This window comes from Talpa occidentalis, unplaced genomic scaffold, assembly GCF_014898055.3.
Source record: "Talpa occidentalis isolate TD23 unplaced genomic scaffold, MPIMG_talOcc4v2.1 talOcc4.2218, whole genome shotgun sequence".
NCBI classification, from domain to species: Eukaryota; Metazoa; Chordata; class Mammalia; order Eulipotyphla; family Talpidae; genus Talpa; species Talpa occidentalis.
This window is the reverse complement of record NW_023602317.1, coordinates 1-13370: the sequence shown is the minus strand read 5'-3', so window position 1 is coordinate 13370 and position 13370 is coordinate 1. Positions and strand designations below refer to the sequence as shown.

The following is a 13370-nucleotide window of genomic DNA, read 5'->3' as shown; positions in this document are numbered from 1 at the left end:
TGGTTCTTTTTTACATTCTGTTTCTCCTGGTTGTATTATATTTTATTATTAAAGACAACATATATACTAATAATAAATAATATATGTACTGATAAAAATGTAAAGGAGCACATAAATTGGAAATTGTGTATCCCTTGTCTCCATCCCTATATGACTTCCTGGAGTTTTTAAATATAGTCTTCAAGAATAACTTATTGCTGTATACATACAGACACATACACATTATGCCTGCTTTTTGTTGTTTTTCACATTGAAGCTTTCTGTATAATGTTCTTATTTAAACGGTAATTACATTTTAGGCAAGATTTGAAATGTTTTATAAGTATTCTCACAATCCTTGTCAACCCTATGAAATAGGGATAATTATTCTAGTAAGTGAGTGATCATTCTCTTTTTAGCTTGTAACTATGGAAAATTGCAATTAGATACAGAAGTTGTAAGAATAGTACATGTATTCATGTTCAGATTTAGTAGTTACCAATTAGAACTTATTCTTTTTTTGACAGCTAATAGTACTCCCTTCTATGGATTAACAGTAGTTTCACCAGTCTCTTGTTGATGGACATTTAGATTATTCATAATAGCAAAAAATGCAGTGCTGTGTTTGTATGATATAAATTCCTAGCAGTGAATTTGCTTCATCACCAGCGATGTGCGTTTAATGTTTTATTAGATGTTATCAAGTATAATTGCTTTCTAAAATGAGCTATTTATTTTTTTATCATAGGAGGTTTATGTTTAGATATAGTATCTTGAGAAAATAGCTAATGGGATAGTTTTTTTTTTTTTAACAATGGGAGAAAGAAAGCTAACCCCGCCATACATTAGAGTGTGATTTTTTTTTTTTTTGGTAGATTTCTTTATTTATTTATTTTTACAAGCACTGGGTACAGTCAGAAGCGCAGTAGGGTGAGAGAATTCACCAGAGCCAGAGCGGGGAGCAGAACAGGCAGAAGGACCGAAGTACACTGCTGAGGGGAGCACCGGGCATGGCAGGAGAGGTCTGCGTGCCATGTGGGACACTCGCCCAGCGGCCGGGGATTGACCGGCGCTTCAGAGGCTGCGGGCAGCTTTGCAACCCAGCGCTCAAGTGCTGTGCCACTGGGGATGTTATAGGACAGGGAGAGGGGCACCCCAGACCCCCACAAACCTGCCTATTCTAAATGGGTTCTGCCATCCGCCGCATCAACACAAAACATATGACACTTTAATGGGAAGGAACTTTAATAAAAACTAGAAAACAATACAGGTAAGGCAAAGAGTCTAGTTTCTAAATGAAGCACCCAAAGTTACCCATCCCCTCGTGGGTAAAACTCCATCCATATGGGGTCGGCCCAGAGCAAGGCCCCAAAGCCTGCCACAAGTCTAAAGCATCTTCCAGTGGGGACCCACAGCAAAGGGTCACAAACAACCGGACAAGCCCGGAAGGAAAAGAGCAAAATCAACATCCAGATAAAAGCTGCCATTGTCACCTCCCCACGGGTCTCACCCACATCTGTGTCACCCAGCCCACGACCAAAAGACAAGCGCAGTTTCTTCACATGTCTCTAGGCTCCATGCGCCTCCTCCAGGTCTCCTGGCTCCATCTTGCTTCCTTCCTTCCTCCGTCTCTTCTGCAGCTTCTTCTTTTGCTGCTCAGCTCCACCCTCCCTTGGGTGGGGCAGGGAACCTCCCCCTTTCCTGGGGACCACCCTGTTGCAATCCCCCCTTTTAATTTTTATTTCACCATATCTATGGTGGCACAATCTCAGGGTGTAGTCTTAGGAGACAGTCTTTTTTTTCAGGGTTACAATGTGTGTAAGAGAAGCAACAATTAGTCAGCAGCATTGTCCATGAATGTCCAGTATGACAGTTTCATTACTTAAAAATAGTCCATTATCCAAGCCAAAAGAAAAAAAAATTTGGAGAATTGGCTAAAACAAGATAGCAAATATATCAAAATCACAGAGAAAAAATGTTAAAATGGTTCAACTGATGTAAAACACAAATTTTCTCAACCTTGATCCCAAACTTTTAACAGCATAGCAAAAGTTTGCAAACTAAATCTACTTTTAAACCATTTTTTCTATTTTTGCATAAAATCACAGGGTAGAAATAACTAACAGCAATTTTTAGCTGGCTTTGTTGAAATACTCCACACAGGATCAGAGCGAACCGGTGGCATTCAGTCGATGTATGCTTCAGGTATAAAGTTGGTCTCATCAGACTCCACCTGGGCTTTTCTCTTCTCGAGGGTACCAGGGCATTTTCGTTGGCCGGGTTGTCCAGTCCTGCCAATGGAGGCAAGCTTCCTCACCTTCTTTGGAGGTCTCTGGAACCCTACAACAAGGCAAACAGGTTCTCCTCTTCTTGGTTCAGCTCTTTTTTAACTTTCTGGAAGAACTCCACACAAAGCCACACAATCAAACTTATGTCCAATTTTTTGTTAAAACAGACAAAATCCCTATGGAAGTTATGCAAAAACAGACTCTGAAATAAGTAGCAAAAATTACTACCACTATTTGTATGCTGTGTTGGTATCAAGGGGAGAGAAATGCGACAAGTTAGCTTTGCTGGAAAAAAATTACAACCTTTCTGCAGATCCTGGTTACTCAAAACAAAACAAAACAAAACAAAAATTTCGTGGATTCAGGACAGAATGCATAAAAAAAAGTTCCAGTATTATGTCAAAGAACCTTAGTAAATGTCAGGTGTATTTCCAGGTCTATTCAGTCCTTTGTAGTAAAGTTTTTTTACTCTCAACAGTTCCATCAATAGGAATATGTTGCCCTAATGGGAGAGTTTTTAAATAGAGATACTTTGGGAATTCTGGGTTTAGAATGCAGATGGGTAAATGCAACGATCATTTACTTGTGTGAGTTAAAAAATAGTGGTTTGAAATTTTCAAAAAAAATTCATTCTCAGAATATGTAAAATGTGATTTTTTTTTTTAATTTTTGTGTAGAAGAACTGGGGTATAGGCCAGATGTGTGGGAGAGTGGGGTGAGAGGATTCACCAGAGACATAGTGGGGAACGGAACAGGCGGATTTACAAAATACACTCCTAAGGGGAGTAGCGGGCGACACAGGATAGGTCTGTTGTGTCATATGTGGGTTAGATCCCTATTCTCTTGTTTTTAGAAGGCTTTAATTCCCACACCCCCCAACCAAGTTTCAGATATTTATTAACCAGATTAAATTCCAACACAGTCTACTAACATGATTTCATGCATTTAGAGGGGAAATGTTTCCTTGTTAAGTGGAAAATTGTGAAGATGACTTCTGGAAGACCTTCATTTTAAGCTGCTTTATAATGAAATGTTTCCTTTAGAAGTCTGGACTTTCTTCAGTTTGCTGTACATTCATTGTCCAGTGAATACCGTATATTCACAGAGTAGAACTTGTATTGTCATTGAACTGGTTTGTTCCTGAGTTCTAGGTTGTTTCTGTTCCAGCTGACATCTGGATTGAACAAAACCAGGCACATGAAATAAAGTGCTGCTCTAGCACCTCTGGCTCCAAAAGAGAGGAATCAAATTAGGGTGCTTTTCTGAGGGTCTGGCAGAAGATGGTTGTGGGAGAGGCCTTGGGCTGGGATAGAGAACAGTTGTTAGAGGAATTTAACTTTATGAATAAATTTTTAAGCAAGAAAATTGAAAGTGTGTGGGTGGTAATTTTGATTTTTTGGAGGGATAGTAGTGGTTAGACCAAAGTATATGCAGAAAGGTTCTGGGTTCCCTTAGTTGTGGAATGTTATACGTGTGACTGTGAGTAGGAGAGAGATTTCTCAGTACAGAGAAATTTCCCTTGCACCCCAGAATGTGATGTGTATTTACTTCTTAAGCTTAATTGTGTGTTAGGGAGTTGGAATAGAACGTAAGAAAGTTTCCTCTCTGCGGTTCCTTTTTTGCTGTGAGGTATGCTGCAGTGATTGTGCTTCAAGATGGGAAATAGGAGCCTGGGGTTGGAGGAGAGGACTGTTTTCCTAATGGCATTGGACTTCAAGTAAAACCTTAATAAATTTCAGTATCCCTTTCTGCCTAAATGAAAGAGGGCTGGGAAAGGGAGCATGATTGGGAAATGGGAAGAATTTAGAAATTTCTTTAAAAGTCAAGATAGGGGTCATTTATGCCCTTTGAGCATTCCAAAGGAGTCTCCTTGCTTCATCATTCCACGTTCTGAAAAATAACCTGTTTGTAGTGTGATGATTTTTTTTTCCCCACCCAAGACAGTTAAATGTTGTAGGACCTAGTTATGGTCAGCAGGGGGCACCCAGTGCATATTTGTCAGTCCGGGGACCTCCAACAAAAGAATGAAGGAGAGAGTAAGTTCCTGTTTTAGAATTGCTTCCTCTGAAAATGCCATTAAACCATTACTACCTTACAGGGCATCAAATGGGAAAAGTGTCCGGGATATTGGAACAAAAGCTGCCCATGTCTCTAAATGAGGCACCTTAATGAGACTGGTTATGACCCACAGTTTTATGAGAGTTGTTTGGTGGAGGGTTAATGCCCTTCCATTTATCCCGGGTACTTCCGAACTTTGTCTCCCGCCCCTATGGTCCCCCTTCTTTTGTTTTCTCTTAAACCTTTTAACTAGTAACTTGCCATGTTTTCCTAATTCAAAATCCCTTTAACCTTTTTTGTTCTGGCCCCCTTTGGCACTTTTATTTGTTCCACTTTGACTGTTCCAGCTGAAGCTACAGGTCCCATGGGAGAATTAAAAGATTTGTAAAAGAAGGAAACCAGAAATTGTAGAGCACTCATTAATTGTTATGATGAAATTTGAGAGCTGGTATTTAAATAAGGGTTGGAGGAATAGTGATTAGTCCAGAAAAATCCTGTAAGTAAAATGGTTTCTGGTGTCCTTCAGCCTAATTATATTTAGCTAGACTTCTTTCCTTATTACTTTCTTATACCTCAGCAAAGCAGCTTAGTCTGTTACTTGAACTTTTGCCAATAGATGATAGTTCAGGGAACCAAAATTCTAATAAGCTTCATGGCTTTGTTTTTCTTCTTTTTTTTCCTAAGGGGTGGCAAATATGGGACGGGGACGTGAGTCATGTAAATTCTTATACGGTTCTAAGGTTTTAGTTTAGAATATCAGTTTTCTGTTTTTAAAAATCTTCCTTCTTTTCTAGGGCAGCAGAGAAGAAAGTGGTAAAGATTACATCTGAATTACCACAGACTGAGGTTGGTATTCTGCTCCTTAGTAGAATAGCAGTTTCTGTATTTACTTCTCTCTTACCCTTTATTGTATGTATTACCATTTTAAACATTTTACTCATAGTAGAAAATCAGTATTGACAGATTTTTGTGTTGATAGGTTTTCCCACCAAACCTATACTTGGGAAATATTTGGAGTGGCACAGTGGATGTCACTTTTGAAGCCCTGTATTTTGTGTGTATACTGCTGTGTTCTTAGTGATAACTTTCTTTTAGATGTCTACAAAGTAGGATCAGAGTTTGGGGCAGTTGTCGCTTAGAAGAGATGAAAAGTGAAAAGGGAAGATGTCCCTCTTAAGTTACTGTCCACTAGCTGGTGAGATTGAAATTTCTCTCGACTCTGTTTCACAGTGTCTGAAACTAGGTTCTAGTTGAGATCAATCTTTTTTTCTTGTATCTTTAAAGTGAAAACCGCATAGGACAACACTGCCTTGTTTCTAAGTGAAAGCGTACCACTAGTATTGGAACCAAGCTGTTCCTTTGATCCCTTTTCAGAGGTCAACCAAACACGGCTTTTGTCTTCTTGGCTTCATACAGAATGTGGGTTTTATTTTATTCCTTCTCTTTTGTTTTTGGGGACATGAATGTAATAATAGTCTTTTTGTGTTTGCTTCTGGAAAGGGCTGTTGAGTTAAGCCTTCGAATGGATACAACATGATACCCTCTAGAGGATTGTCAGTATTCTCAGTTTAGATAAGATTATTCATGATATTCTAGAGATACATGTCTGTAAACAACTTTTAAAATTGAAGCAAATCAGAAGTTGAATTTTTTCTTTCCCTCCTTTTGTCTCTTCTCACTTAGAGAATGCAGAAGAGGGCTGAACGATTCAATGTACCTGTGAGCCTGGAGAGTAAGAAAGCTGCACGGGCAGCTAGGTGAGTTTCCCCACCCTGTTGAATCTAATACAGTGCTGATATTAAGGAGGGGGTGGTTACATATAATTGTTTTTAGGTAGAATAGAGGCCTTCTGGAAAAGAAATACTCATTGGCTCTATCCATAACGTCTCTGCTGATTGGGATGTAGTAGCTATAGATGGGGTTTTATTATCAAAAGTTTTTGTAATTAGTAAATGTCAAGAACTGAATGCTATTCCCAATACTGCTAAGGCTTCCTTTTAGCTTATTCTCTGGGCTCTTGGTGAGAAAAACAGTAAACTGAACCTCTTTCATGGGGTTGTTAGAATTAGCTAATGATTGCAAGCTTAAGATCACAAGCAAGAAGTGTCATATGTACACTTGACACGGCTGCAGACAACCAGGAGTGTGAACAGCTTCCTAAAATTTAACTTGCTTTTCTCTCTATAGATTTGGGATTTCTTCAGTTCCATCAAAAGGTAAGAATACAGAGACTCTTCTGAGAAAGTTATTTTTATAGTCTTACTTTTCTGATATAACGGTTTTCATTCCCCCAAGTTAAGGTAAATTTGTTAGCGCTAGAAACCTTTAAGAGGTTATAACATTTACCATTTTGCTTTATTTAAAACCGTACTTAAGACTTCTTGGGCAATTTAAAGGAGGAAGTGAAGTTATGAGAGAATAGGAGAGAGTGCTATAACATTTGTTTCCCTTTTCTTGTACACCTTCAGAAAGTTTGTAGTACCTTCCTTACTTTAATTCCAGTATCTCAATATAATTATTGTGTACCTCTCCAGTTTTATACTCCCAACTGTGAGTAAAAAAATGGAAAGGAGAGTATCTTTTACCTTAATGCTCCAGCTTACAGGAATTTACAAGGGAATGATTTTAGGTATGCTTGAAGAATTAGGCATAGAGTTTATTGTAACATTATTTCTAGGTGTCATGTCCAAACAACTGGATCAGTAACTGGAAACTGTATAATATATGATAGAGAATTAGTTAAATAGATATGTGCTATAGTATACAAGACCATACAGGTATTAAGAATGACATTGAAGAATACTTGTTAAAGATACTAAGTGAAAAAAACAAGTTATAAAATTACACTAGCAATATGTTCCTGTTCTAGTAATAAAAGTACATGTTTGAAAAGGAAAAAGATTAGAAGTGTATGTGTATAGGGCTGCCCCTGGTGGCGCAGCGGTTGAGCGCTGGGTTGCGAGGCTACCCGCAGCCTCTGCAGCACCAGTTTGATCCCCACCCACTGGCGAGGGTCCCACAAAAAAAAAAAAAAAAAAAAAAAAAGGAGAGAAGAGGAGTATGTGTATAGATACACATGAATAGTTAACATTTATTATCTCTGGTTGGTGGAGTCTGACTTCATTGTGTTTGTCTGTGTTTTTCAAACTCCAACGAATATCTTGTAATAAAGGTGTGTGTAACTTTTAAAAGAGCATATTTCTTTTTCTCAGAGACTGAAAATTTTAATGTAGTCTCCTAATTCAATCTAGGCTTCCTAATGACCTGCTCGTATTTCAGGTGTGTTAAGAAAACGTTCTCCAAACACTTTGTAGTGTTTTGCTGTGTTTTTTAAAAGACCAGTAGAATTCTGGCCACTGTCACTGTTTTAGAAACAAAATATTTTCCAGCTTTTAGTTGTATAGAAAGATATAATAGGAATGGCAATGGTAAACAAAAATTTAAAGATACTACATAGTGCTATTTGAAGAAAGACAAAAATTAAAATTCCAGGGCCTCTCTGGTAGGCTAGGGGTTAAGTCTCAGCCTGAGTTTGATCCCCAGCCAGGGAGCTGACTCACATGGCACAGCATACCTCTCCTGTTTCCCCATTGCTCCCCTCAGCAGTGTATTTCCGTAGATTCACCTGTTCTGCTCCCCACTCTGTCTCTGGTGAATCCTCTCCGCAACACACCTCTGGCCTATATCCCAGTTCTTGTATGCATAAATCTTTAAAAAGAATAAAGCCAGGCCTCTCTGGTGGCACAAGGGGTTAAGCACCACACTATGAAGCAATCTGCAGCCCCTGCAGCATGAGTTCGATCCCGGCCAGCCAGGGAGCAACCCACATGGCGCAGCAGATCTCTCCTGACTTGCCTGCTGCTCCCCTCAGCTGTGTACTTCGGGGGATCAATCTGCCTGTTCTGTTCCCCACTCTGTTTCTGGTGAATCCTCTCATCCCACGCATCTCTGGCCTGTAACCAGCTCTCATATGCATAAATAAATAATCTTTAAAAAAAAATAAAAAGAATAAAGCCTGTGATTCATTGGGGGTTTTTTTTTTTTTTTTTTTTTTTTGGTTGTTGTTCATTTTGAACTCATGCTGCAGAGGCTGCGGATTGCTTCACAGTGCAATGTGCTTAACCCCTTGCGCCACCAGGGAGGCCCTAATTCATTGTTTTTAAAGCCTATAATTCATTGTTTTTAAATATTATTTGTGAGATTGTGGAAGCATTCTCACAGTCTAACTTTAGGACATATCCAGCACGCCAGAAATAAGCCCTGTACCTATTAGCAATTTTTCCCGTTCTTTCCCTCCGCCTCCTGTCTTAAGCAACTGCATTTATATATACATACGTGTATATATATGCCTTCATATAAATTAAGTCATTTGTGGTCTTTTCTAACTGGCTTCCTCTACTTAGCACAAAAGGGCTCAGCCATGTTGTAGCATGCATCAGGACTTTGTCTTTGACCATTGGATAATATTCCATTGTATACATATACCACATTTTATTTATTCATTCATCAGTTAATGGACAGTTGGAGTTGTTTTCACTTTTTTTGGCCACTATGGATAATGCTGTTGTGAACATTCATATAAAAGTTTCTGTGTGGATGTATGTTTCTCTTTCTCTTGGGTCTGTACCTAGCTGTGGAATTGCTAGCTCGTATGGTAAACCCTGCATTGGACTTCTTGAGTGACTGTCAAACTTTTCCGAAGTGGCTGCACTATTAAATGTTCCCATTTCTTATCCATGCCTTTTCTTACCATAGGATAAAGAACATTTGTCCTGTGTACTATTTCTGTTCTATATAATTTGATTTGAAGACTGTCAACTTCCTTTATGACTTTCACAAATAATAAAACTTTTTATTTGCTTCCTTAGGTCCGTCATCTGACACCAAGCCTATGGTAAGAAATCTTTTTTATACCTTGAAAACCAGAACTTAACTCTCTACAGTTAGTTTTGAAGTTAGAGAGACCTCCTCTCTCCAGATCAAAGGAAACTCTGAGATCGTATGACTTTGGTGACTTTTTTTTTTAATACAGTGTTGTATATTCTGAATAAGAAGAGTTGTTTGAGTTGTTTGCGGAAAATGGCTACATCTTCTAAATCATTATAGATATTTTCCTTCCTCTCACTCCTCTTCAAAAGATAGATTTTGTTAGCTAGAGGATAATTCGTATAATTCTTTGTTTTGTGCTACTTGGGTATTAGGCGTAGTTACCCATTGGTTTTGGATAATGTGTAATTATCACAAGAAAAACTGGAATAAATTTATGGATCCTATTTGTAGATATTGGTATTTTTCAATATTACCTATTAAAAATAAAATCAGAATAAAGACTAGTAGAATAAAATGCCTCTGGACCATTGTGTCTGATTGTCATGTTTAAAAAATGTGGTGGTGGTAAAATACCTTCAGCTTTATGAAATCCTTTTCTTGTGGCTTCAATTCAGGATTTTAATGAAAGTGAAATGTTGTAGCGGAAGTTGTTAACAAAGCTTCTTAAAAAAGGAAGGAAGAAAAAATAGTGGGGAAGTGGTAGTAGATGTCTTTTGAAGAAAGGAGAACTAGATGTAAGAACTATTTGCATAGGCCTCCCTGGTGATGTAAGGGGTTAAGTCTAAGAACTATGAAGCTGTGACCAACCACTGCAGCATGAGTTCGATCCCCAGCCAGGGAGCTGACCCATGTGGCACAGCAGACCTCTCCTGGTCCCCTCAGAAGTATAGTTCAGTCAGTCTACCTGTTCTGCTCCCCACTCTGACTCTGGTGAACCCTCTCACCCCCCACACCTCTGGCCTATACCCCAGCTCTTGTACGCATTAATAAATAAAATAAATCTTTTTTGTTAAAAAGAACTATTTGCATAGACCATGTATGGGAATTAATGATTTGAAATGTAAATGATGGACTTGTTTGAAGGTGATGACTTAGACATTTGTTTGCATTTTTCAAGCAGCGTTTGGCTTACATTGATCTTGAGAACTCCTTAGACATTTCCCTCCTTAATGGATAAAGGAGTCGAGGCTGACTGCATTCTAGCAGTGGTCTTTTAGTACTTGTTGACATGGATGGGTGCTACTTAGTTTCCTAATTTGGCACATAAATTAACTTTGATATTGTAGGTTTATTTGAATTCTATCTTTGGATCACAGTTTTTGCCTTTTGTGTTGTCTGTTTTATTTTAATATGCGGGGTTCCTCTCTCTTTTTTTAATAGGTTAACCTGGATAAGCTAAAGGAAAGAGCTCAAAGATTTGGTTTGAATGTGTCTTCAATCTCCAGAAAGGTAAAGTACTGTGTTTTTTTGCAAATACAGCAATGTAGGGGCTACAACACCTGGAAGTGGATTGTCCTGAGACTGTATCTGACTACTCAGCACTTCATTTCATCCAGTCATTTGAATATTGCCTCCATTGGCTATTAATTTGCATGGTAGGATTTGTTTCACAGAGATAATCATTTCTTCCCACGGATGGTTTATATTTTCTTACAGAATTCAGATGTAGGTGCATTTGCTTCAACTTCTGATACAGGCATAATGGAAATGAAATAATCAGGGGAAAACAATCCTATCTTTTTTTTCTCTCTCTCTCATTTTTTTGCATAGAAGAACTGGGGAGTAGGCCAGAGGTGCATGGAGGGGAGGGAGTGAGAATTCACCAGAGACAGAGTGGGGAGCAGAGCAGGTGTATTTACTGAAATACACTGCTGAGGGGAGCAGCAGGCGAGACAGGAGAGGTCTGATGTGCAGTGTGGGTCAGCTCCCTGGCTGGGGATCAAACTTTAGGCTGTAGCCAGTGATAGCACTGAGCCTTAACCCCTAGGCCACCAGGGAGGCCTACAATCTTAACCTTTAAGTTAGAATTACCTAGGAACAAAATTTGGAGGTTCTGTGAACAAAAGTGAGTTAAAAAAAGTTAAATCACTCTTTTAATTGCTGACTTTTTAACTTATTAAGATGGCTTTATCAGTACCATGGTATATGGGGTGATTGGTTCTACAGCCATTGCTGTGTTTGGAGTTTTGCTAGACTCATTGGAGAAAACACTGAGGATTCTCCTTTTTGCCTAGAATAGGTTGTCTCTTAATCTTTGTTGAAGTGGTGGCAGGATTCAGGTAGGACTATTTCAAGCCAGAAAGCAATCATTTAAAAAAATCAGGGCCTCCCTGCTGGCGCAGGTGGTTGACCGCAGCATTGTGAAGCTGTCTGCAGCCTCTGCGGTGCCAGTTTGATCCCCGCCAGCTGCGGAGAAACCCACATGGCACAGCAGACCTCTCCTGCCTTGCCTGCTGCTCCCCTCAGCAGCGTCTTCCATCTGTCTGCCTGTTCTGTTCCCCGCTCTGTCTCTGGTGAATCCTCTCACCCTCCCGCGCATCTGGCTTGTACCCCAGTTCTTGTATAAATAAAATAAATCTTAAAAAAAGAATAATAATGGGCCTCCCTGGCGGCGCAGCGATTGAGCGCTGGGTTGTGAAGCTGCCCGCAGTCTCTGCAGCACCAGTTCTATTCCCGGCTGCTGGGCGAGGGTCCCACATGGCGTGCAGACCTGTTCTGCTCTCCACTCTGGCTCTGGTGAATTCTCCTACCCTCCTGTGCCTCTGACTATATCCAGCGCTTGTATAAATCAATAAATAAATAAATCTTTTTAAAAAATAAAAAATTTTATATCCCATTTATATTAGGAAGCATTTAGCTCTGAGGAATCTGTTGGAAAAAACTGACCTGACAATGGTTACATTTTGGTCAGAAAAATAAAACTAAAAAGTTAACACATTGTGTCCTTATGGGCCCATATATGTTCCCTAATAACCTTGCATGCAACAGTGCTCTAATCTTCTTTCCCTTTAGATTACATTTTTGATGTTTACTGGGAATAAACATCAGTTCTCTGTGCCTAGCTTGATGCTGAGAGCACAACTGTTCAGTAGCAGTATTTGCTACTGCTGCAGGTTTACGGATAATATTTATGGGTTGAGAGATAGACAGCATATGTGAGTTTTTTTTTTTTTTTTAAGATTTATTTATTTATTTATACAACAGCTGGGGTATAGGCCAGAGGCACGGGAGGGTGAGAGGATTCACCAGAGACAGAGTGGGGAACAGAAAAGGCAGACTGACCGAAAGCACTGCCGAGGTCTGCCATGACATGTGGGAATCTCCCTAGCTGTCCAGTAATCGAACCCGTGCTGCAGAGGCTGCAGACAGCTTCACAGTGCTTAACCTTCTGCGCCACCTGGAAGGCCCCAAATTATGTGATTAATACCACGTGCACCATAATTGGGAATTGTAAACCAAAGTCATTTGTGTTTTGCTGACTGACCAAGGGGAGTGTACCTTGAATCTGTGACCCTGGTTCTCATCTGTTGCCCGGTTTTGTATGTGAGGGCTAGGTGTCTGATTATCTCAGCAATAACTGCACTCCTTTAGGGAATTGTATGTGTTTGCGTGTTCCGTCAAAATATACAAAATGGAATATCATCTCTCACTAATTGGTTCATATGGACATATTGAGAAAAGTTTGTCCCTCTATACCGTCGACTTCAGTTATTATAGTGTTTCTTTCCAAGAGCATCAGCCTTTTCTCATCTCTTTCCCTGGAATCTTTTTTCCACATTTGACCTGTTTTTCATTTTTAATCCATAGCAGGCTGAGTAAAACAAGAGATACATTTACTAACTTACTAACTTTGTGGCTTTAGCAAATCACTAAACTTCTGTGGTCCTCATTTAAAAAACTGAAACTTACTACCTAACACTGTGACTATGAAGAATAAATAATTGTATATTTGAAATTGTCTAATGTCGTGACACTTTGACCTTTAATAAATACTAGTTTTCCCTTTTTTCTTAGTTGTGTTCTTTTGACCAACTGATTTTATGGCTTTAAGTCAATTAACTTCTGTGTTTTGATCATTGATAAGCTCTGTTTCCATTTTAAATCTCTGAGGGGTTGTAGTCAGATAATAGTAATTGGCAGAAGTCTGATGGTATGAGGGCTGTTCTCTAATAGCATTCATTAGCACAATTTTTAGAAGAGTGCTTCTTAAATACT

The 13370-nt window shown here is 39.2% G+C and overlaps 1 protein-coding gene across 1 annotated transcript; it reads left to right on the top strand.

The window, feature by feature from the left end:
- The first annotated feature begins 5088 nt into the window (after nt 1–5088).
- Nucleotides 5089–11456, top strand: LOC119253881 (SAP domain-containing ribonucleoprotein-like). The gene is made up of 5 exons (XM_037521128.2): nt 5089–5171; nt 6009–6082; nt 6513–6541; nt 9194–9219; nt 10536–11456. The coding sequence occupies exons 2-5, from the start codon at nt 6012–6014 to the stop codon at nt 10740–10742; spliced, it is 333 nt and encodes a 110-aa protein (XP_037377025.1). The 5' UTR covers nt 5089–5171; nt 6009–6011; the 3' UTR covers nt 10743–11456.
- The last annotated feature ends 1914 nt before the right edge of the window (nt 11457–13370 follow it).

Coding starts and splice junctions, on each gene's coding strand:
- LOC119253881 (XM_037521128.2), top strand. CDS start 6,012: ATGCAGAAGAGGGCTGAACGATTCAATGTACCTGTGAGCCTGGAGAGT. Junction 6,542..9,193: donor TTCTTCAGTTCCATCAAAAG/GTAAGAATACAG, acceptor TTGCTTCCTTAG/GTCCGTCATCTGACACCAAG. Junction 9,220..10,535: donor CATCTGACACCAAGCCTATG/GTAAGAAATCTT, acceptor TTTTTTTAATAG/GTTAACCTGGATAAGCTAAA.